The sequence below is a fragment of the Impatiens glandulifera genome, chromosome 6 (assembly GCF_907164915.1).
Source record: "Impatiens glandulifera chromosome 6, dImpGla2.1, whole genome shotgun sequence".
Lineage (NCBI taxonomy): Eukaryota > Viridiplantae > Streptophyta > Magnoliopsida > Ericales > Balsaminaceae > Impatiens > Impatiens glandulifera.
Genome location: NC_061867.1, coordinates 3,335,316 through 3,362,308, shown reverse-complemented (window position 1 = coordinate 3,362,308; position 26,993 = coordinate 3,335,316). Strand labels below are relative to the sequence as shown.

The following is a 26,993-nucleotide window of genomic DNA, read 5'->3' as shown; positions in this document are numbered from 1 at the left end:
TGCTTCATGATGATGGGGCCACTATGCTCTGCTATGCTCTCCCTTTTCCTTTTCCAATTCAATATCTACATGGAAGTAATCAAGTCTTGCTCGAAGGAGACGTAGGAGTGCCATAACATCTTCTGAAAATACCAACTTAGGACAATTCTCAATAGTCAATCTCTGTAGTGAATTGAGGTTTCCAAATTCCTCAACTGATATCATCAACTCCGGACAATTACGAATTTCCAATTCCGTGAGAGAGTTCATGAGGTTGGTGACTAGTCTTGTGCTTTTGTTGCTTCTCGCTGCCATTATCATTCCCTCATCAAACAAACGCCTTAACTTCTTGCACCTAATAATAGACAGAGATTGAAGAGATTGGAAAGTTGAGCGTACTCCTCCTCCTCCTAATTGTGCTTCATTATTATTATTATTGTCCATATAACCAGCTCCAAATAAAACACTTCTTTCTACCATAAAACCAAGAAAGATACGAGTGAGAGCACTAAGATTTGAGATGCTATATAACAACTCATCCGAACATTCACCAACAACTATAACATCTTTGAGTGCTTTGAGATGTGGTACTGGCAAGGCCCCTAGCTTTGGGCAATCCTTTATGTACAGCTTGCATAGATTAGGGAATAGTACTATCATTTCACTATCATTGTCCATTCGCTCAAGGCGTGTTACAGAAGGAGATGACTTTCCCACCCATTTAGGGAGAATATTCACACCTTTGTAACCAATCATTTTCAATATCTTCAGCCTCTCAGTTGAAAACTCTAGAGCTTCACATATTTTCTCATGTCCATCAGCATCAGCATCATAACCCCATTTTAACTCCAACGTAGTGATACTCCACTTTTTATCCATATTTATCCCTCTTGCAATAGATGCATCACTAACTCTTCCAAGGTTCGCAATTTTCAAACATCCTCCGATATCCAATTCTCTTATTTCATCAAGTTGACAATGATCTTTTTTCTCGCCTATCACAAACAAACTTAATGTCTTGAGATGTTTCAATTGCCCCATCCCTCTAGGCATATATTTTAATGCATAACAATCATCCAAATAAAGATGCCTCAGGTTAATAAGGTTACTCATATTTTTAGGCAAACTTTTAAGGTCAGAACAATTATTGAGTATCAGAGTTTGTAAGTTGAAGAGATCGCAAATACTATTAGGCAATATTGTTATCCAACTATACGAAATGTCTAAATATCTAAGATGTTTTAGACGACTCACATAACTCAAATCTTGATATTGCACATTGTGTCTTAGTTTAAGGACACGTAAATGCAGAAGTTCCTTCAAGACACTCAAAATATCTTTTCGGCCATTTCTATTATAGTATGTGCCATTGAACATTATTGACTGCAACCCTCCAATTTCTTTAAGAGAAGAAAGTGATATTGGGTCTAACTGTTTAACCATTATTGTAACATGACGAACTTCACGTCCTAAACCATCACTTGATCTCTTAGCATTCAATGTATAACATTCATCTTGCATAACAGATTGCGAAAGATCGTGCATAAGATCGTGCATCATACATACTGTATAAACTGTGCCATTCAAATGTTTCCTCTCTTTTTCATCTTGAAAAAAGGATCTCCAACACAACTCCTTCCAAATTCTATTCCCAACATCTTCAACTTCTTGCTTTTGAACGGGAGGAATTAAACCATGAGCCATCCACAATTGAATTAATTTCTCCTTTTCAATTTCAGTATCCTTGGGAAATATAGCACAAAACGCAAAGCATATTCTCAATTGATAAGAGAGGTCATAGTAACTCAACCTTAGAATAGGCATGAGATCTTCTTCATTCTCCCATATCTCACTATCTTTTATTCTTTGCCATTCTTTTTCGTCATCACAAAACGTCAGTTGACTTCCCAATGTCTTGGCAATTAAAGGAACACCCTTACATTTATTAGCTATTTGTTTGCCAATATTAATGAAGTTTGAATCTTTTGGTTTTCCATCCTCAAATGCACGTTTTTTGAATAGTAGCCAACAATCATCATCAGTGAGTGACGGTAATTCAAAATGTGGAATAGTTTTCATGATTTCCGCCACTCTTCTTTTACGTGTCGTGGTAAGGACGAACGCACCATTTGCTCCACAGTCTAATATAGATCTTAACTGATCCCATGCACAAACGTTTTCATTCCAAACATCATCCAATACAATCAAATATCTTTTCCCTCTCAATTTATTTTGAATCGAGTCCTTCAATATCTCCAAGGAAGTTTCATTATTTGCTCCTATGATGGCTTTGATGACCAACTCAATATTAAATTCATCAGAAACACAAACCCAGAATTTGAGATCAAAATGCTTAGAAACTTCATGGTCATTGTAGACCATTTGGGCAAGTGTTGTTTTACCAAGACCTCCAATCCCAACAATTGGCAGAACATATAATAGTTCTGTAGCAACACTATCAGTACTAGATGTATTATTATTGAGTAGAATATCAATAATTTCTTTCTTCTCCTTATCTCTCCCATATAGTACTGGACTACTAGAAAGTGACATTGTTTCACGCCAACTACTAGTAAACTTGTTTATTATTTTCGAGTCATGAATAGGTTCACGCAATTGTAAATTTTTGCGCTCTGAATAAAACTGTTCTAGTTTCCCTTGAACATCCTTAATTTTGTAACCAATTTCACGACGCGACCAAGTGTTGCTAAAAGGAAGGGGGATACAATTGGTTACCTGGATCCGAGTTGAAGAGGAGGCATTACGCCTTTTGACTTGAAGACGAAGATCTTCAAAGGTGCACTCATCCATGATGTCTCGGACCTCATATGCCACACGTTTGAGTTTCCGCAACCAATCTTCGGTTTGTCTGTCCTTGTTCCACACGTTCTTTATCTCAGCATCCTCAAGTGCGGCATTAATTGCAGATAGCGTGCCCAATAGCTTTTCAACCTCCTCATCAAAACCATAAATCAACTTGAATTGATCCTTAATGAGAGGTACCAAATTTGAAAGCAAACCACTGATCAGAGTTGCTGGATCAGGCATGGTGGTTAATTTCTCTCTCTCAAATGAAATCTGAGAATCGAAGTTGAATTAATAAATCAGATACAAAATGCCCGCACTTTTCAACGTGTAAGCAAGTGCTGATGCTGCATTTTTTACTTGTATTTATGGAGCCAAGCAGTAGTGACAATAAAATAGGCTTTAGTATACGTATCTCTGTAATTAAATATATAAACAGGTTTCTGCAAACTTGTATAATAAAAAATATTTATCAAGAAACGTGAAATATATATATATATATATATATATATATATATATATATATATATATATATATATATATATATATATATTTATTTTTCCAATTGTATATTTATTCACAAATTAATCTTTTATTATGCTGCCAGTTCATTTGGATCGTTCTTGATCCACAAATTAAGGAAGACCCTACATTTTCTAGCTATTATTAAAATTTTCTGCAATTAAATAACTATGTACGTAATTGCATGACACAATATCACGTGTTCTCTGCAATTAAAAAGAGGTAAGGCACATGCATGACCTATTTATTCAAAGTAAACAAACATATATAGTTGACCTCTCCTCTTAATTTGTTCTCATTTTTAGTAGATCCGCATTCTTTGTAAATATGTTTGTTCATGTAATTAGACATGCATATTTAATTTCTTATATTTATTAGGATTTATTAATTAGACAATAGTGTACATATATAACTATTTAGGCTAATGTGTTATTGGATTTTATATTCCATTAAACTTAGATAAAACAATCAATTTGAAAACAAGAGTTTTATCATCGAATTTGATGCACGTCCTTTGCAGGATGTAAATTGGTATTGTTATTTAAGATATATTTTTATACTATGTGTCGGTAAATGTGTCAGTAACAATATTACATGTGAACAGATGAACTTTGGCCAGCATTGCTTGTGCAAATGTGAAGGAAACACTTGACACCTTCTTCTATAGAAATGCACTTACATTGTGGAAATCTATATCAATTAAGCTAAATAAAAGTATAAGATGTGCTCATATGATTTTGTTGAGTGGTATAAATAGTTTCATTTTCACGTGTTCAATATATAATATTTGTTCTATGCTTAATTTTAATAAAAAAATATTTTATTTTATTAAAAAGAATAATTATAGTATCGGGCTAACCTAGACTAAATAATGTTTAGTTATCATCACTTTCTTAAAATATATTCTTTTTGAATAAACTTAAATTAATAAGTTTTTAGTTTTTGATGTTTAATATTTCTAGAATAATAATAATGATTTAGGGATGAGTGGGATAACCAAGAGTTTTGGGTGGGAGACTTATTCAATGTTCAAAATAATTTACTTTGTCATTCGTAGAGTCAAGCATATGAAAAATCTATATTATCTTATAAAGATTTGTAAGATTCTATTTGAGATGAATAAGAAAATATATTTTGTCAACTTGTTACCAACAAATTGGTATCAGAGCTATTGTGTGTGAGGTGAGCATGTGAAAACTTGTTAGTCTCAAAAGAGAACACCGTGGTGTGCGTTGGCCGAGAGAGAAAAAAAGAGTGATCAAGAGCTTTGTGAGGTTTGTGTGTTGAATGTAAACACTTGAGAGAAATTGCAGGTCTAACCAATGGCATCCCGCTACCCAAGTTGACAAAAGGCGTCAAGTACGACAATTGAAAGGTGTAGATGAAGACCCTTTTGGCTCCCAAGATAACTAGGATGTGGTCGAGACTTGGTATGAGGAACCGGAGAACACAGATGGGTATTCAAATGCCCAGTTGAACGCGTTGAAGGTCGTTCGAGCTAAAGATAGGGCGACTCTGTATCTACTATATATACAGATCTGTCGACGAATCTGGCTTTGAGAAGATAGCTGACGCAAAATCTTCCAAAGTGTTGGGTCAGCTCATTTGGCAGCTGGGCCTAACAAATTAATAAAGCCCATTAGGGCATATTTAATTAAGGAAAAAAAAAAACACAGCAGTTTTTGGGTTGTTTTTCTCTCTCTCTCTTCCAGCAGTTCTTCCTCCATTGAAGCAGCAAGTTCTTCTTCTGATTTCCTTTATCTCTTCTCCATTTGGTTAGCCATCTTTAGTGATGATGATAATGTATGTGAATGACAAGTTAGAATGAGGTCAATTGATAATTTTTGTTAGATTACCTCTAGACTTGTATTGAACTACATTGTATATCCATTTGATATAGTAGATGATTTAAGTGGCCGAAGTGTCTCGTGATTTTTACCTAATTTGGGTTTTCCACGTAAAATCTTGGTGTCCTGCTCTCTGTTTCTTTGATTGTTTGATTGTTTGATGCTCAATTGTTTTGGCTGCCTATTTGATTACACAAAAGGGAAAAAGAATTGTTAGGCCTTTTTGTAGCTTGTTTATTTCTGAATTGCTAAACAAGTGTTATTATTCGATTTCTACAACACAAAGTGGCATGGGATACACTCGAAATAGCAAATAAAAGAGACGAACGGGTGAAGCAAGTCTGGCTTCAAACCCTAAGGGGCGATATGGAAAACATGAGGATGAAAGAGTCTGAAAGCGTATCTGAAATCATTACTCGGGTGGAGACCGTGGTGAACAAACTAAATCGGAATGGTGAGAGTATTTCATCAAACCGAGTTGTTGAAAAGATTCTGAGGTCATTGACAGATAGTTTCGAAAGCACATATCTTCCTTCCCTTTTTTCTACCTAACATTAAGGCACACCAAATTGAGTCTCAAAATTCTAGGCCCAATTCCAAAATTTCTCCACCTTGTCTCTATATCTATTGTCAAACGAATGAGCCTCATCACCAAGACACCAAGAACACTCTAGCAACCAACCCTTGTCATTCGTAATGGTAATCTTCTTCGATTTCTCTAAAGTCTTATCCTCAACTTTCACATTTAAGATACAATTTGTATCCACTTCAAATGTTACTTCAATTTGAGGAGTTCCCCTATTTTCTATTAGAACAATATTTACATAATATTCATCAATTTATTTTCCAATAAATATATCTTGGGGCAAGAGGAATTTTGATTCAAATCAAAATTTCCAAGATTTCTGCCATCCTTTGCCATACTCCTTTCACCTTCATACACCTATCAATATAATGTTAGAATTATCCTAATTAGATCCTAATTTAATATGTGAGAAATTAAAATCTAGAATGCGGTGGAAGCGTACCTTAATTAATCGCATGAATTGTGAATCTTCTCTTTACTTAAACTTTGCATGGATTGAATGATTCTTTCCTTAAACTTTCCTTATATGGAATGGTTCTTCCATTTGATGAGTAAGTCAATGGATTTCTCTCTCTGTTGATGGGGACGCAAAGGAGAATTGACGATACTTCAAATGGGGACCATTACCGTTACATATAACCAACAATAAGTTAGTTATTATAGTTTGACAATTTCTAATTTAGCCCCTTCATAAAATTTGAAATGTCACTTAGGTATCCTCACTTTATTTTCATGACAAATACACCCATAAGCCATAAACTTAATTTCACATTAGATCACATTATTTTGGCTTATATTAAATATGACACATGCACAATTATTTATTATACAAGTGACCCTAAAAATTCCAACAATCTCCCACTGGGTCACGTATGTACAAAAATAAATGTATCAACCATAATGCGCCTGAAGTTTTATGTCATCTTAATCATATGTTGTATAAACAATTTTATCAATTAATTATATCAATATAGGACCAAAGAGCTCGTCGTTGTATTTAAGCACAACTAGACCCAACAATGATCACATAAATCAATACAATTAATTGAAAAATCATATCATGAATGTGAGGAATGAAAATTTCATGCAAGGTGATCTTTTCATGTCAATTTTCAACTGGTCCTACTTGACTTTAGTGAGATCATACTTTAAACATAATTATACAAAGTGTAATGAACTGAATAATACTTAATTTCTGATCAGAATAAAAAACCTCATAAATATCTATAAAATAACTAAATTGAAAGACAACCAAACTACAAACTCCCACTGAAGTTAGAGATTATCGATCTCTATGACACTCATACGAGCCATATTTTCATGAAAGACATTAGGTGATAAACCTATTGCCAAGAGGTTCATAACCATAGAGTTTGTACATAAATATTTTATAGAAATCTATTCACTTTGTATCATTTCTTTCATAACAATAAACTTGATGTCAATATCACTTAATTTGATGCCTAGTAACATGTCATAAATTTCACTGCAATAGTGGATGATGCCATAAGTGTTTGTTTGACACTTTTTTAAAACGACAAAACCAGCTAGCGAAAAATATAACCTAAAGTGAATTCTATATTGTTTTGGCATCCCGTAAGATCGGAGTCAGAATACTCAATGATCTCAAAACTTTCCGACTTTCTATATGTGAGCATTTAATTCTTAATTCTTTTCAAATATTTCATAACAATTGGGCTACTTAATGTCAAGCAAAGTTTGTGACAAATAAAATGTCACCCATATATAAAACCATAAATAGACGTTTACTCCCACTGAACATGTGATACACAAATAATCAATTAAATTCACCTTAAAACCAAAAGAGAGAATTGTTATTTTGTAAAATTTGTGGTATCACTAACGAGACGCTTCTTTAAGTCTATAGATGAATTTCTTTAATTTGCAAACCATATTAATTTGGTCTCTCGACACAAAGTATTCTCATTGCACCAAATTGTTTTTCAATGTCTCTATTGAAAAAAACCCCTTAACATCTACTATGGTGAAGCTCTATATCAAAATATGTAACGGGTACCATAAATTGTTCTTAAAGAGTAATTCAATTAAACTGGATTGTCATAAAGACACTTAATTTTGAGGTTGTTGAGTTTGTACTTAATGAATTTGATCAATATTATCTTGTTACTCTTGATTTTTGAACATTATCATCAATATCAATAAAATCCTTATCAATGTCAAAAAACACTTGAGATATAAATCAAATCTTCCACAATAGGAATTATTGATCTAAATCATTTTTAAAGACACAATCATTTCTCCCCTCAAACTCAATATCCTCAAAAAAAATATTGCAGTCTCATTTAAAAATAACTATCTTTATCTTGACATAATAAAAAATTATAGCCCTTAATCACTTAGAATATTTAATAAAATAGTTGCTCACATTTATAAACTTAAGTAACAATTAAATTCAAATAATGATTTATCCCATCTCAAAATACTTAATGCAACATTAATATCAAGTCTTTGGACAATAATATTAATTGCTAATAGTATTTTGGTGTAATGATCAAATATTAATAATAAGACACGTCAAATAATCAATCTATCTTTGGATGGATTAATTATTCACATGAATAAGACTTTATAATTATTACATATTTATCATCACAAGTATTAATGCAATTCCGTCAATTAATTATCAGCCTTTGGGTTAAATAATATAATCACATGAATTACACAATACTACCATTCAAAATTGTCTTGAATTAATTTCAACAAACATTGTCACTTTGGTGATTATTTGTATCAATCAATACAATCCAAATAATGAACAATAATATCATTATTTTAAATTTAAATTTCATATTATTGTATATAACCCAAATCAACAATATATGATTTTCCAAAGAAACATATAATTTATTTTATTATAAAAAATAAAATTATACCGTAAGCCAAATTTTACCTCTTGAATTTGAAATTTGTAATATCTTGTATTAATTAAATTAAATAATAAATCTTCAAGATTTATTTGACCAAATTTCAAATATTCGCCTAAATCCAATTATTAATTAATTTATTAATAATCATTAACCTTAATATTTTAATCCTAAAATAAAGGATATATTAAAATTTTATTATATATTAATTTATATATATATATATACCCTTAAACATTATTCCTTAATTCTCTTTGATTTATAATATATATTATATATTATTTAATCCCTTAACAATAAATATCAACCGTCAATTTAAAACACGGTCAATTTAAAACAAAGAATTTCTCCCTTTAACCCCTTTAACGAGAAAATCTAAACCGTTTAACAAGAAAATCTAAACACGGTCAATTTAAAACAGAGAATTTCTCCCTTTAACCCTTTAACGAGAAAATCTAAACCATAATCTAACTATCAATAAATCTTTATATATATATATATATATATATATTTATTTATTTTTTACTCAATTATTCGATATTATCAAAAATCAATATATCCATATATTCCGTAAAGAGAAAATTCAAATATTCAATTTTAGGGATTTTATCATCTTAATTATCGTAAAATTCAAATATCCCTTAATCTATTCATCTATATATATCCGATTGAAAATTTCAAATATATATATATTCTCATCATAATTTATTGAAATTATCAAAATCAATATATATTCCTAATATTATATTTGAAATTCTCAAAACCAATATATATAATCCGAAAATATGAAATTATCTATAACCTTAATATTATGTCTTTGAAATTATCAAAACCAATATATATAATCCGAAAACATGAAATTATCTATAAATTCATGCATATATATATATAGAGAAATGATTAGGTGAGGGAATTTGGTGAGGGAATTTGGTGAGGGAATGATGTGGCATAATCTTATTCGCTGAAAAAATCAAATAATTTCTCTCTTTTCTCTCTTTCCTCCCACTTTTACATTTTCCAACCAATGAATGTGATGATTCCCTCACCAAATTCCCTTACTCTATCACTCCTCATATATATATATATATTTATTTATGATTACTGAGAATCTAAATATCCCTAAACCGAGGAGGAATCTTAATTACGAGATAATTCAAATATCTCTTCCCATCAATCTTCATGATAACATCATACGATATTAATTAATATATAACCGTTCCTCTTTACAGAAACTTAAAGATCTAGGAACTTAACAAAACCAGAGAATCTAAATATTTATAAATTGATAAATCTTTATATCTTTATACCAAATTAATATATATATATATATATATATATATATATATATATTCCTAATAACATGCTTTTATTTTTATTATGAATTGCATGCCTATAAATTTCATACATATATATCTACACCGATATAATTTTCTCACATAATTAAATTAGGTTGGCTCTGATACCAATTGTTAGAATTATCCTAATTAGATCCTAATTTAATATGTGAGAAATTAAAATCTAGAATGCTGCAGAAGCGTACCTTAATTAATCGCATGAATTGTGAATCTTCTCTTTCCTTAAACTTTGCATGGATTGAATGATTCTTTCCTTAAACTTTCCTTATATGGAATGGTTCTTCCATTTGATGAGTAAGTCAATGGATTTCTCTCTTTGTTGATGGAGACGCAAAGGAGAATTGACGATACTTCAAATGGGGACCATTACCGTTACATATAACCAACAATAAATTAGTTATTATAGTTTGACAATTTCTAATTTAGCCCCTTCATAAAATTTGAAATGTCACTTAGGTATCCTCACTTTATTTTCATGACAAATACACCCATAAGCCATAAACTTAATTTCACATTAGATCACATTATTTTGGCTTATATTAAATATGACACATGCACAATTATTTATTATACAAGTGACCCTAAAAATTCCAACATATAAATCAAAATTAAGTCAACATCATCTTAGTTCCATCTTAGCAATTTAAAGCAATGGAAGTTAGTTTTACATTCATGGTGACGGTGTTTTGCTGATCTTGGTAGGTTGTAAGAATTTTAGATTTGGAATGACAATGTCCCTTGGAATTAATATTTTCATTACTCCTCAATAGTTTCAATTTAAAGGGTGAGAGGTGCAACATCCAATAGAAGGATATCTGGAATTCAATTCATAACATTTTAATTATTTCTCCTCTCTACCTAACCATTTTTCATTAATAGATATATAAACTAAAAGTTGTACATTTGGTTCATCACCACCCTCTCCACTCAAGATAACTCTTTGTACAACAACACCATAAGCAACTTCTTCATATGGATTGACACCCTTGTTGGATTCAACCTTGGGAATCCTTGTATCTCAAAGACACCGTTACCAATTGTCGAAACACTAACATCAAATGTTTCAAAGACGAAGATGTTTTTTACACCACCTTTCTTGTCAAATCTATATGCAATGGTTGCAGCGGTTGGTTCATTACAGAACAAATAATTGTGATTGTATATGTGAATGAATATGATGCTGTTAGAAATCTTGTCTTGAAAAATAACAGAAAAATATATATACATACGATGTTACAAATAAATAAAAATAAAATAAGATATACGAAGAACAATATCACCGTATTTGATGGTTGATTCGAGGCATGTGTTAGACACATTTCCCTTAAAACAGTTCCACCGTCTCCCCGTGTGCTAGAGCTTATCACAGATGGCTGTCTCCTAGGGTACAACGAATCTAGTAGTGATTCAGCACCGGAATCACTACACAACGAGCATGATAAAGTACCTGAACTATCACCGGGTTTCAACGGAAAATATCGAGCGAAGAACTCGAAGAACACTCACAAAACAAGAAGAAGGCTTTTGGAATTCTAGAGTGAGAAAGAAAGAAAATGATGAAGTGATTGTGTATTTTTTTGTCCATGGGATGGTGTGGGATAGAATGACTATTTAGATTGTTGAAATAATAAACACTTAATTAAATCATCAATTGATCCAACGGTTGGCATTGCTTGCCTCTTCATTTGCCTTAATATTTCTTCTTAATGAAGGGTAATTGTTTGCCAAAATTAATGAAGACATTTATTTTGCAATACTCACGTTACATGGGTTTTTAATCTGTTAATAATAATATTAAATTATCATAACGATTAATTATAATAACAAACTCATGTAAGTCACGCTACAAATTAACAACATTTTGTTAATTGGTCATCAAGGCATTTTAATTAATTAATTTAAATTAATTAATTCAAACATTTGGATCAAATTTCACCCTTTAATTCACGTTTGAATTTCATGTGAATTTGATTTAATTTTATTACCCACATTCTAATTTTCATTCATTAATGGAATTTATAGAATTAGTTTAAAAATTCCAACAATCCCCCACATTAATGGAAATTGAAAGATTAACCCGGTGAAAGGTTCAATAGTTGAATTCTACATAGGATAGGTAGGTGTAACCCTTTGAACCTTCCCTTGTGAAAGCATATAACTTTACTAGCTGATTAGTAGACTCGATGTCCTTGAACTATTCTGCCTTTTGTGTAAACGATTACACACTTTCACATAAAATTCTCCCTAATACATGTCAAGCTCTCATGGTTGTGTCCGTTTTGGCCATGGAACACGCGCCTGGTTTTGTGAGAGGGTCTAGAATTGAGCCGTGCAATTCTTTCGAAGCGGCCCCACTTCTCCCTCACATAGGTGATCTCTTTGCTCACAAAGAATCATTAAAAGCAATATGCTTATCCTCGTCAAAATATATATTGTTTCGTTATAGGATTAATCCTCAACAATAACTTTTCAAGTCAGTACAATTAGGTTGTCCCATTGAACCTAGTTCTTGGGATCTCCAGTCTGCATAGGTTGGGTTTTCCTTCATACCAACTTATAGTAGGCTGATGTCTCAAAAGACTTCAAACTATCTCTTTATTCAATAATCTGATTAGTGGATCCACAGTGTTATCTTTGACTTACATAGTCAAATTTGATAACTCCATTAGAGAGTATAGTCTAATGACATTATGTCTAAGACGTGTATGTCTAGACTTGTCACTGACTCTAAGCTTGTCCAATTTCTAATTACTATCACAATAATTAGAAATTTATGTTGGTACATTCTTAGTTAACCTTGGAACATCTTCTAATAAGAAGCATAGTCATTCGTACATGCTTATCATTTAATTTTTTATGAAAATATTGTTTACTTGGCTAACTAGTAGACAAAATGTCTTTGAACTATTCTGCCTTCGTGTAAACGATTATATATTTTATATAAAATATTTTATTTTTTGACATAAGTCAAAAATATAGATTATAACGTTTAATCTATCCACCATAAATTTCTTAGAAGATTTCCATACGTAGATTGCACTTCTAAGTGTAAACATATTCACTTTAAGACGTAAAGTCTTTCATTTAATAATATCAATATATTATTTGATAACAACATGATATTTCGTTTAGTGCAATTCATATCCTTTATGGATTTAATCATTTTTATCGTAATTTTCAACGATAAAAATATCATACAAAAGACACGTAATGAAATAATTTTCATTGTCTTCATGATATATATAATTGTCACATCCACTTTTTAATAAAAGTATGATCAAATTTTTATATCATTATTATAAAATTTGTTATAAGTCATATCAAGACTTTATAAACTTTCTTTTTCATTTATTTCATAGAATCCTTTTGAAGACATTGGTTCTTCAAAGTTTTATGAAAATAATGTCAAAATATGACACGTTTCTTGATTTCAAAATCCTCAAATCTAAAATATCGATTTGAACACCAACTCAGCAAATATAAACAAGACATTTTCTTGTTATTTTCTTTCTTTTTGTAAAGTTGCGCAACTTTATCTTTTATAGAGAACATATTTCTCTAATAATAAATTATCTTTTTATTTATCATAATATACACAATTATTTTTGTGTTATAATCAATAAAAATATTTGCCCCCACATTCGTGTTGGTACCCTTTTTTAAATCACACACTTATATGATTTAAATCAATGATTTTCTAATCAAGAAATTGTCACATAATTCTTTTACAAATTTCTTTTTGTTATACTTATCATACAATGAATAAGATAACTATATCATAAATATTTAATTGAATAAAATATAATTTCTATACAAGAGATTAGAATGTTTATTCATAAATAAATCATTCTTCACATAATCTCTACATAAGAAATTAAAATATTTAATCAATTAAAATATTTATTTCAACATTTAATTTCTATAAAAGAAATTAGAATATTTAATCAAATAAATATTCACCATATCACATGATTTCTACAAAAGAAATCATAATGTTTCAAGCATCTTTGACCGAAGTCGCTTAAACATTTATTTTCGGTTGCACGTTTGCATACCGCAATATCGGCACGTTTGCCACATTATTCTCAAATCAAACAAGACTTTCCTTGTAATTATTTAATTTCAAGATTATCAAATTAAGTAAGTCTTAATGATGCAATTGAACAATGTATATCAAATATATTATATTAAACCAAAATTAATATATCCATATATATGATATTATATATTATTGCTTCTTTCATTTTAGTCACCACAATGACAAAACAACTATAATATATATAGTCAATAACATAGAAACGTAATCAGATAAATAATATGTCATATATATTATTAAATAAATATATATACAACTTCATTTATCATTAAACATACATGATAAATAATTAAAATATTAATTATTACACTTAATTAGAATGTTGATCATTTATCTTTAATTAAATATAAAACTACCTAATTATATAAAAAATATTCATGTCATCAATTATTCATTTCTTAATTAATTAGGTGACCTTTAATATTCTATAACAAATCTTTGTCAATCAAAGAACTCATGTGACAAATTTCAAAATTATCTATTAAAATAAAAATAGATAGGAAATAAATCTTAATTTGTATATATATAAATTTCTAGATAATCATACTTATTATGAATAAAATGAATCATCATATTATTAGCTAATATGCATGATATATATAAATAATCACTTAGCAATATAATCAAATAAAACATAACTACAAACGTGCCTCATGTCTTAATCGAAGTAATTACATTATCGTGTTATGAACGATAATCCACGTGAAGCAACAATGCTCAAAACAAATCTAGGTGGATCATTCTCACCGAGATAATTCTTGCGAAAATATTTCGACTTACATAATTGTCTCTTTCAATGCATGATTAGAATAAGTTATAAGACAAATAACTTATTTAATCTCATTATACATATGACCTTCATTTTCTGTCATTATGAATCACATAATTTCTATAAAAGAAATCATTAGGATACCCAATTCATTTCATAATTTCTACATAAAAAATTATAATGATTTCAACGTTCATGATTAATGTCATTTAGACAAATCATATTATATATTTATATATATATTTTATAAAAATCATTATGAACTCATTAATCTCATAATTTTTACACAAGAAAATTATAATGATTTTCACACCAAGACTCATGTCTGACTACCCATTCATCTCATAATTTCTACACAAGAAATTAGAATGGTTTAAACATCAATGACTTTAACAAATCTGATTTCTACCAAGAAATCATTGACTACCCATTCATCTCATAATTTCTACACAAGAAATTGGAATGGTTTCAACATAAATGACTAGTGTCATTTTATAACACAAGATTTCTTATGAAAGAAATCATTGGCTCCATTCATCTAATAATTTCTATAAAAAAATTTGAATGGTTCCATCAAAGAAATCATTGGCTAAATGGGATTCGAACTGGGGACCTTTCGCCTCCTCACACCCTTGCGTTTGAACTTTAAACCACTGTGCCAATGTACCCTTTTATTGTTGTATTACTGTTTAAGACCTTTTGTCTTCTCTTTAAATAAACTTATTTTTCTCTTATTTTTGACTTAAACTCTGTCAAACAAAATTGATAACTTAGTATCATAATCAAACGGTAAATATATAAGACAATATATATACTTATATAAATAAATATATTATCTCTTCTTAGTTATTAATTTTAATATCACATTCTTTTAATTATCAAACTTAATTAATTTAAGAATGTATATATATAATAATTAATTATTTTAAAACTGAAACCATATGTTTCAATTATAATTAATTTTAACACCATTAATTTTCTGAAAATTGAAAGCTAACATATTAGTTACTTTCTTATTTTTATTCCTTATTATTAATAATTTTAATAACCAACAAATATTTATTTAAAAATAAAATAAATTATTGTTTTCTAATTTATTTTCTAGAAAACGTTTGTATAATAAATATACATCATTTTTCTTTAGAATATTAGCTTATAAATGTAAGCTTTCATACAAATAATATTAATAATAATTAACATTATATATATATATACAATAAAAACTTATCTTTATTTGTAGATTCTTTTATTCCTTTAGATGAACAACTTTATCTTATCAAAATAAGCCATCATCTCCTTTGCAACATCGCGACTCATATTTCTGAAACATCAAAGACAAAGATTTTCGACGGCAAAAACTACAAAATAACTTAGCACACGGAACTGTTTTAAGATTGTTAGAAATCTTGTCTTGAAAAATAACAGAAAAATATATATACATACGATGTTACAAATAAATAAAAATAAAATAAGATATACGAAGAACAATATCACCGTATTTGATGGTTGATTCGAGGCATGTGTTAGACACATTTCCCTTAAAACAGTTCCACCGTCTCCCCGTGTGCTAGAGCTTATCACAGATGGCTGTCTCCTAGGGTACAACGAATCTAGTAGTGATTCAGCACCGGAATCACTACACAACGAGCATGATAAAGTACCTGAACTATCACCGGGTTTCAACGGAAAATATCGAGCGAAGAACTCGAAGAACACTCACAAAACAAGAAGAAGGCTTTTGGAATTCTAGAGTGAGAAAGAAAGAAAATGATGAAGTGATTGTGTATTTTTTTGTCCATGGGATGGTGTGGGATAGAATGACTATTTAGATTGTTGAAATAATAAACACTTAATTAAATCATCAATTGATCCAACGGTTGGCATTGCTTGCCTCTTCATTTGCCTTAATATTTCTTCTTAATGAAGGGTAATTGTTTGCCAAAATTAATGAAGACATTTATTTTGCAATACTCACGTTACATGGGTTTTTAATCTGTTAATAATAATATTAAATTATCATAACGATTAATTATAATAACAAACTCATGTAAGTCACGCTACAAATTAACAACATTTTGTTAATTGGTCATCAAGGCATTTTAATTAATTAATTTAAATTAATTAATTCAAACATTTGGATCAAATTTCACCCTTTAATTCACGTTTGAATTTCATGTGAATTTGATTTAATTTTATTACCCACATTCTAATTTTCATTCATTAATGGAATTTATAAAATTAGTTTAAAAATTCCAACAATGCTCCATAAGAGAATGAAATAGTTGAATATAATAATACATGAGTTTCTATTTCAATTGTAACCATTTCGAAATAGTCTCTCACAAGAGTTTCAAAAAGATAAAAATCACAACAAACAAAGTAAAGTAAGTAAATAAACAAACAAACACGACATCTAAATAATGAGAAAGATGAGCATAAATCTAGACTCGAATTCAGGGGTCATCATTCAGACATTTCTTCGACGAACTCCTTAGTCTTGATTGCAACATCTCATTTTATTGTAAAATCTCATTCTTCAACTACACCGCCATTTATGTATTTTCCTTTGATTCCACTATTGCACGAAATTATTGAACTAAATCAAAATTGATGTTTCTTTAATAGGAAAAGATTTTTAACACATAAATTCATTAATTTATTAGAGCCTCAAAAACTCATTATGATACACCATAACATTCTCAAATACATAAAAGAAGTTTATATATTATAAAGAAGAAAGATGGTACCTTATATTAATTAAGAAAAGGAAATAAGGAATAGATTGAAGAATCAGTTTCATGTTGTCATTATTAACAACATTGAGGAGTAGAGACTCTCTTAGTATTGGGAGAAGAATTGCTAACTGTATATTTAGTTATATTAATATTTCGTGATAATAAAATGAAATTATTTATTTATTTACATGTCACAAGAGAGATCTAATTAATTAAGTAATTAAAGAAGAGGAATAATGATTGAGTTAACTAAGAGCCAACTTATATTTACATAGGGATGTAAATGAGCCGAGCCGAGCCGAACAGTATCATGCTCGAGCTCGGCTCGTCTAGTATATATTCGGGTTCGAGCTCGGCTCGAGCTCGTTTCGAGCTTTTACAATCGAGCTCGAGCTCGACTCGTATGGATTTATTTGAGCTCACGAGCCGCTCGTGCTCGGCTCGTTTAAATCTCGTTAAGAGCTCGTTTAAAGAGCGTTGAAACCTTGGTGTGCTGCAACCTTATAGACCGACGACCTTGGTTAGACGGTAGAAAGAGAGAGATGAGAGACTTGGCTAGACGGAAGAGAGACATGAGAGACTAGAGACTAGAGACTTCTACAGAGTTCTTGCAGCAGAACAAAAAAAAGAATTTTAAAAATATCTATTTATTAACCCTAAGTTTAATTATAGCTTTATAAGTTATTATTATATTAGTATAAATATAATCATGTAATAATATTAATTATTATAATATATATTTATATATTACTATTTTTTTTAATAATTTATAAATTATATTTAAACAATATTATAATCGAACGTGTTCGTGAGCCTATAAACGAACTTGTTCGCGAGTTTATAACATGCCTATAAACGAACATGTTCGTGAGCTTACGAGCCGAATATCGAAAAGTTTAAGCTCGACTCGTTTAAATTTTCGAGCTTTTAAACGAGCTTGAACTCGGCTCGTTAAGACTAACGAACGAGCTCGAACGAACTTTTTGTCGAGCCGAGATTCGAATAGCTCGCGAGCAGCTCGGTTCATTTACATCTCTATATTTACATGATTTCACACTACAAATAATTAATTATCTTTTTCCAATAATACTTTCCTTTCTTTATTTTTTAAATTAAAATATTCTCTCTTTGAATAGAATTAGCATCTTAAACTGCATTGACTCATTATAGAATTTTTTTTTTTGGAAAAATATATATATTCAAGAAAAAAAATGCCTTAAGATATATACACTATATCCAATGAATTCAAGCGTTTTTATACTCATTTTATCATCATAATATAAATAAATAATTTACCAAATTTGAAAACGTTCAAATTCGAAATTTAATCTCTGGAAAAATAAAATATATATATATATTTTTTCAATATCTTATCGAAATATTGATTTAAATCAAATAATATTATAAAATATAAATTTAATAATATTTTTCTGTTTAAATTCATTAATATTATATTGGTTAATTAGATTAGAGAGTAAAGGTAGGCCAATTTTATGTCCCATTATATATACCCATTACCTCCATTCTTCTTTTAGTCTGGGCCTCCTGTAATATGGTAATTATCAGCCCAGCCCAGCCCAAAGAAGATAAGCTTGTTAATGAAAATGATATTTTTCTATCATAATTTTTAGGAATACTCCAATTCAGCTTAGGGGACTTTTTTTTTTTTTTTTTTTTTAGAAATTGAATTCGATACATTTTATCTACAGACAATTATTTTTTTAAAAAACCCTTACAATATGATAGAATTGAGATTCATGTAAACTTATAACAACAAAATTATTAAAAAAATAAGTGTCAAAAGTATCATCAAATATACCCGACAAAGAATTAGATTAACCATTTGGAAACAATAATGAAAAATCATCAATAAACAAACATAATATAAAATCTAGCGTTAACGAGATCTAAAATTCTATAAAAACATCAAAGAGTTCACCGAACTGCCTCCACCGATTTTTCAAAATAGCTAGACCTCGTATTGTTATAATAATAGTTTTGTGAAGTAAACACATCGGTTGATTGCGATCATTGAATGTTCTACGTTTTTTTTAGTCGAATAATCTACCAAAAAAATAGTCGGGATAAAAATTCATCGATTCAATTCAATTGAGCTCGCCTAGACCAAAAAAAAACAATTAATAGAAAAATCAAAAAATAATAATAACTTCTCGTATAAGGCTACAATACTCAACTTTGAACGTTATAATTATCATATTGAGCTGGAACATTGATTTAGCAATCAAACACAACCGTTTCTTTCTTTCTTTGAAGTACTGTTGCACAGTGGATATTGAGTTTATTACAAATATCTCCTCTAAATTTTTATGATTCACCTCCAAGACAGTTTTCTGCAGGTCAATTATTTAAGAATAGACGATAAAAGAAATGAAGAAATTGTGATGAACCAAATAAGAGAAAAAAAGAGGAGACTAATAGATGATGTATTTATATTCTAAAAAAAAAATGCCGCGTCCTATTAATTAAACGGAACTGACATCCTTTTAGTAAAAATAAGCGTCAACCAAAATTTTATTTAACTAGCATATATCTTGTGCGAGTAATAATATAAAAAATCGTGAAAAAATATTATGGTTAAATTTGTATGGGCGGGTCAACCCACAATCCGACCTAAGTATCCATTTACTCTCACATATATCCAAAATCAAATTTTGGGTTGAATTTAAAATATAAAGTGTTATTAGTCTAGTTGCTTAAAAGATTGTATTTGTTTTGTTAGGTTGCAAGTTCGAATCATACCTATACCATTTTTAATTTTATTTTTAACCGTTTTAAGTTTATGGGCGGGTCAACCCACAATCCAACCCAAGTATCCATTTACTCTCACATATATCCAAATTAACCACAGTTCTCGACCCGACAATCCGGACACTTTAAAAATTAAGTATCATTATATATATATATATATATATATATATATATATATATATATATATATATATATATATATATATATATATTTACAAACAATTTAAGTTTAATTTTTGAATATTTTTTTTAACAATTTAATCTAAATTTTTATCTTTGAAATTAAATATTCATTGAAAAAGACATTTAAAAATCATTTCATACTCATTGGTTACATTTTTAATAATAACAAAATTAACATAAATTATCTCATAAAACATATCATAGTCAAAAGATCTCAAACAAAAAAATAATTTTGAACAACAAAACTGTAATAGAGAACTAGAAATGAATACTTCTTGAGCTTTAACTGTAATTATGTGAAAGAATATTATTTTTAAGATAAGAAAGAAAAAAGGTATATTATTTGTGTTAAATAGCAATGAAATTTGAAAAAAAAAACATGGTTACTCCACAATTGCTTCTTCTTTACGATTCAATGATGAAGACGAGCATATAACACCTGAATCATTCCTTCTTCACAATTAAATCGCTAAAAAGGAAATAAATTGATCTTCAATTATTATAATCTAGCTATTAAGATTGTTCGTTGCAGAATTTCAAGAATAAACTTTGAGAATTTTTGAAGGACAATCTACCAATTAGAAACACCCTTTCATTCAAAATTTTCAACCAAATGTGAATCTACATTGGATTATGTTTCACCTTCTCTAAATGATTGATATGCATTACCTATAATTCTATATAACCCAATTTGAAAATACATTTTAAATCTAGTTTTATATCTAGATCAAGACATAAACATAAATATGTGACTAATCAATTTGGGTTATTTGAATAATCTTCAAATAATCCAAAAACCTTTACCCATTTCTTCATTAATCAATTTATCAATCAAAATACTAATAAATATAATAAGTTTGTTTACCAAATAATCCCACTTTTTATAATTTTAATTCGAAAAAGTGCCTTCATAGTTTATCCTTCATAGTTTATCTATCTATCTAAATTCAGACAAAAATAAATAGTGTTTCCAATGTAGAATTGGTACAATAATAGCATTGGAAATACTAATATCTAGTTTAAGGATGTTTTCAAATTCTACGAGCCCATTTATATGCAAAATAAAGACTTAGAATAATCAATAAAGATCATCAAACATAAGGTATAAACTATCTAAAGTATAATACATGAGTGAATCTACTTTTAAGTCACTAATATATAATGGTATAAACTATATATATAAAGATGGACAATAATAATTGTTGAATTTCTTTGATAATCATGATTAATAAAGATATTTGGTGCACATATATATTTACCACTAACAAATATTTTTATAAACAATTATCTCTTACAAATATCATAATATGTTATAGAGAAACATTCAATTAATCAGCAATCAAACAAAAATAGAAAAGACAAACTTGGAATGAATTAAATCCAAAAATATAACTTCAGAATAAGTTTCAACAACAATACTTCAGGAAGTATCAATACTGTCAAAAGAAAAATCCAAATACAGATGGTTAATTTTTTTGTTTATAGTATTATATCTTAAAAAAAAGTATAAACTGTCGTACCTTAGTCTTAGTATAAAAAACAAATAAAATAATAAATATTATTGAAAATAATAAACCTATAAGATATTTTTTGTCATATAGATATAGATTCTACAGAAGACTTTCTATGAAAAATATTATAGGACAAAATCATATTTCACTAAGTTTCCCTGAGATAACACTAGACATGGCAAATTTTTGGGTTTCGGGGACTAGAATCGACCCAGATCTGATTTTGCTTCGAAAAAAAGATATTTAAATTACCCGAAATATCGGTTCAGAACCGATGGTACCCAAACTGGACCCAATTTTATAAAACAAATTCATTTCTTACTTATTTAACTAATTTTAATAAGTTAATCGATTTTTAGTTCTTACCTATGTTTAAACATAATTTGGATGAAATTGAACAAAATTTTAATATTTTAAATTATTTGATGATACATTAAAACAAATAATTCATGTGTTTTAAGCTTTAAAAAATTATTTAAAAAAACAATTAAAAATATTATATAATGGTCTAAAAAAAACATAATATTTTAAAAAATATATATTAAAATAATCCTCATTTTCTCTAACCTAACATCCATCTTCTTCATCATCTCTTATTCTCTTATTTTCAGTTATTTTTTGCCATACTCTAAGTTAAGTATAGCTCAGCAGGTAAGAATGTAATTATGGAAGCGGACGTGGGCAACAGAAATGCAAAAGAAAAGAGCGTCTATGCTAGGTCAGGAAATGGTGCCGGCACGAACAGAAAAAGGAGAACTAGAAAAAATATATTTTTAATTATCGAAATTTCTTTCGGTTACTTGGAACCGAACCGGAACCTACCCAAAATTACCTAGAAACCGAAAAACAAGCAAATTACCTAAATTGATCGGTTTGATTCCTTCGGGTACCCGACCCGTCGGGGCTAAAATGTCATGCCTAGATAACACATCCATAATCATTAATCAACCATGTAGGTATAAAAAATGAAAACTAATAATAACTGTAACCACCACTTGTTGATATTTATTTACACTAATAAGTTGTAGACATCTCTACAAATGCTCTATTGTCATTTGTCAACATAAATTGTTTTTTTAGGCATGGCACTAAAAAAAGTAAATAACAATAAGTTAACACGATAATTATTCAACAAACACTTATCACTTCATTGATTTTTTTCTTTTATTTAAGAGACCCATATTTTTTTTAAAAATCTTATCAATACGTCGTTCTCTATAATGACTTCTTAATGACTACAAATATTAATAGAACATTAGATTCAAGCATCAATATAAATCAGAAGTAAGAACAAATTGGTGAATTACATACCTTAACTTCCCTCAAATTAAGACATTCTTCGTAAGAGTAATATTTTCTCTTCATTTTCTTGATAGTAATCTACACAAACATACACCATCAAATTAAGAATTAAATAATTTATGTGTTTAAAGATATTTATATTTAAACACTTACAATTTCACACCAAATAAATCTGATAGTTTGCCAGACATTACCAAATATTCCATCACTAATTACTTTAATTAAAATTTGGTCCGCACACCCAAAATAAGCATTCTAAACAATAGAAACCGAACTAAGAATTACTGGAAAAAATAGATAAAACAATCTCACCTCTCCGTTATTAAGCTACTCAACCTTTCTCAATGCCTTATTTATTCAGAAAAAAAATGACCTGTAAGTAAACCAAAACAAAAATAAGTAATAAAACACATAAAATTACATGGTTAGAGCATAAACGATAATTAATTAGTACAATGTTACTTGAGACTAGAAACCATTTTATTCACATCTACAATTCATTAAATGAATGTTTCCAATAAAAAATGTTTTTTCTTTCATGTTTCGACTCGTTTTCTAAATTAATCCTCCAAATACATATAATTTAGAAGAATATGTGAGTGATTCAAATACATATAATTTATCAAAGGTTCTACTAATTGATATTTTTTTTTTGAATTAAAGGAGAACTAGCATGATACCCCACAATTATTGCATCAGTTTAAACTTAAAGCGTTTTCAAATAAAATCGAACATTTGACATTTTGGTCTCTTAAATCGAGATTCTACTAATTAATATGTTTATACAAATAATTTAAATTAAATATATTGATCTATCTCTTCAATTTTTGGAATTTTTTTATTGAAGTACTCATCATTATTACCTAGTAAGTAGCCTCAACAATCATCACCCTAAAACTCTGCAAAATTATATGTTACAAACCATTTAAAACATTAAGATTTATATTTACTTAGATAATTACAAATACCAACAAACAATCAATTCCACAATTAGCAGGAGACCATAACATCACGCACTTAAAGATAGAACAAAGGATAAATTTGGAAAAAGAAGAGAACAAAATGTCATAGTTTAATAGTTCAAGTCAAAAGAAGAGATGCAAAAATAAAATAAGGTTCATCAATAACCTAATAGTATACCTAAACTTCTAGGATATGAAAGTTCACCAATATTAGTAAAAATCTGCATTATATTTAACCAAAGTTATTAAAAATTCACATTGTATTTAGAAAAGAACATAACTTACCACATGTTCAATGTCAGTAAATACATAACACTATTTATGGTTTGTAAATAGTTCATGCAATGACTAAAAACTTCGCCTCCAAACGATGTATAGTAGAAGGCGAGAAAGAAAGTGAAGAATGTAATACTATTTATATCGGTGAAACTAGAATCCAATCAGACTTAGGTAATACTATTTATATCGGTGATACTAGAATCCAATCAGACTTCCAACACCGATTAACTATAATCAAAATTCTGGCCAAGTTTCATTTCTCTAGGTATAAGGACCGCGAAGCTACTCAATCAATTGTTCAACAATATTATAAGGAAGATAGACATAATCAACATAATCAAGGCAAGATAAGTATGCATTAGAAATAGACATGTAAATAAGTCAGGGAAGAAGAATCACGTACCTGTGTATTTTTACTAGAACTATAAAACTGAAGCTGAAGTACACGAATGAGTTTGTTGTGTTTATTATTTAAAGAGATAAAAAATAATTTGGTTGACGTGGTAAAATGGTAAAATTTTATGGAGAGAGAAAAAAGAAATTGGACTTAGAATGTGATTATGTTCTATAGAGAGAAAATGAATTGTGCTAGTTAGAAGTGTGGTTACAGAGTTAAAAAATATATAAGTTCAATTTTTATTTTAAAATTAAATTTAATATTTAATTTTTTTTTGTTTTTATTATTTTTTATTTTTAATTTAATTAAATAATAATAATTAATTAAAAGATATATGTTAATAAAAAAATTAATGTTATAAAATTTTAAAAATTGTGTTATAAAATATTAATAATTAAAATTTATGTCAAATTTAATTTTAAAAATTTTAAATATTAAAATAAAATATTTATAAAGTAAAAGAATAAAAAGGAAAATTAAAATTTAGTATAGTTAAATGATAAGGTTGTGAACTTTATGTTTATAAAAAGAATTAATAAAGGCTGTCTTAAATGTATAAAGATTTGTTTAATATACGTTGGATAAGGGTTTGTTGAAAGTACGTTAGTGTTATTATTTTATAAGTTTAATTATTATTATGAGATGCATTTTGTGGTATAACTTTGATGTATTTATAAATTAAAATTATTATATTATTATTTAAATTTTTTCAAGGTAATTAAATTAAAAATTTGTAAGTAAAAATATCCAAAACAAAGTGTCACGGGCTCAGTCTTTTCACTGACGATCCGTACGACACTAGTTACGATCTTCGCAAGAACGAGTAACTAGTCAGCCTTACTCGACGCAACACTCGGCATTTAATAGAATTGACACAAGAATTCTAGAGAAAGTAACTCTTACAAAAAAAACAGTATTATATTACTCGAATACTTGGTGATTACAATGGAATACCTTTAGGGTATTTATAGGGCTTACGCGTATTAAATTAGAAATTGCATTCTCATTACAATTTAATTATACTAATTTAGGATATCCCTTCCATAACAAGAATATCCCTACCTAATTTAGAATATCTCTTGTAATCTCTACCTTAATTAGAATATATCTTCTAATTCATTCTTTGATTAGAATATATCTTCTAATTTCTTCCTTAATTAAAATATCTCCTAATCTCTACCTTAATTAGAAGATTCATTGGGTCTACTTAGGCAAATTAGCCTCCTTTTGGGCTAAGAAGATTAGCGCACTATCAGGCCCAGACCTTAATGAGCCTCGACATTCCCTAGATTGGGTCGTGACTCTAATGGGCCGTGACATTCTCCCCCACTCAATCTGGCGACGTCCTCGTTGCTTCCTCCTTGTAGGCCTGGATGATGTCTCCACACAAGATAAAAGTTTTGAGCGACATGCTAACTTTCCAACCCATTTCTTCTCTAAGAAAGGGCCTTTGTATTGCCTCACAAGCCCCTTGTGAACTTTGGAAAATCGTCTCTCTTGATGGAAGAGAAGTTTTACTATCACTCGGTTTCCTCCGAACTCCAAGTGTCTTCTCTTCTTGTCCTCCCATTCCTTCATTCTTTTAGCGGTCTTTGCTACTTCGCACTTCTCTTTCTTGAAGAGAAACTCCTCCGGTTGCCTCTTCGATTCCTCCAATTTGGGAGGTTTCATGCGATAAAGAAACGTCGCCGATGGTTTAGTACATTTGACTAACTCTTTTATGTGATCCACCTCTCTCTTATGGTGGAGTTTCTCTGATAATCCAGCGGACATTACATCATGACCTTTCTCTAGGACAGTTGTAACTTCTGGAGGTATCTTCTTTTTAGACGCAGTTTTCTCATCTTCTTTCACGGTAACAAAAGATGATGGGTAGGTCATCTCCGTACCTTTTGAGAGTTGCATGACAGATATGTGCATAACTTCTCTCTTGCCCTCTCTTGTTAAAGGTATTGTGCGAGTATTACATTGCTCAAGAATGTACATCAT

At 29.1% G+C, this 26,993-nt stretch overlaps 1 protein-coding gene across 1 annotated transcript; it reads right to left on the bottom strand.

Annotated features, from left to right (window-relative positions):
• Positions 1 to 21: 21 nt before the first annotated feature.
• Positions 22 to 26,993, bottom strand: LOC124941695 (putative disease resistance protein RGA3). Its single transcript, XM_047482042.1, has 2 exons — positions 26,604 to 26,993; positions 22 to 3,057 (listed from the first exon to the last, which is right to left on the bottom strand). Exons 1-2 carry the CDS (start codon positions 26,991 to 26,993, stop codon positions 22 to 24), a joined length of 3,426 nt encoding a protein of 1,141 aa, XP_047337998.1.

Bases quoted from the DNA above. Each gene is read 5' to 3' on its own strand.
- LOC124941695 (XM_047482042.1), bottom strand. From the start codon at position 26,993: ATGATGTACATTCTTGAGCAATGTAATACTCGCACAATACCTTTAACA. The intron at 3,058-26,603 runs GTAGCAAAGACC...TTCGATTCTCAG, and splicing joins TCAAGAAAGAGAAGTGCGAA to ATTTCATTTGAGAGAGAGAA.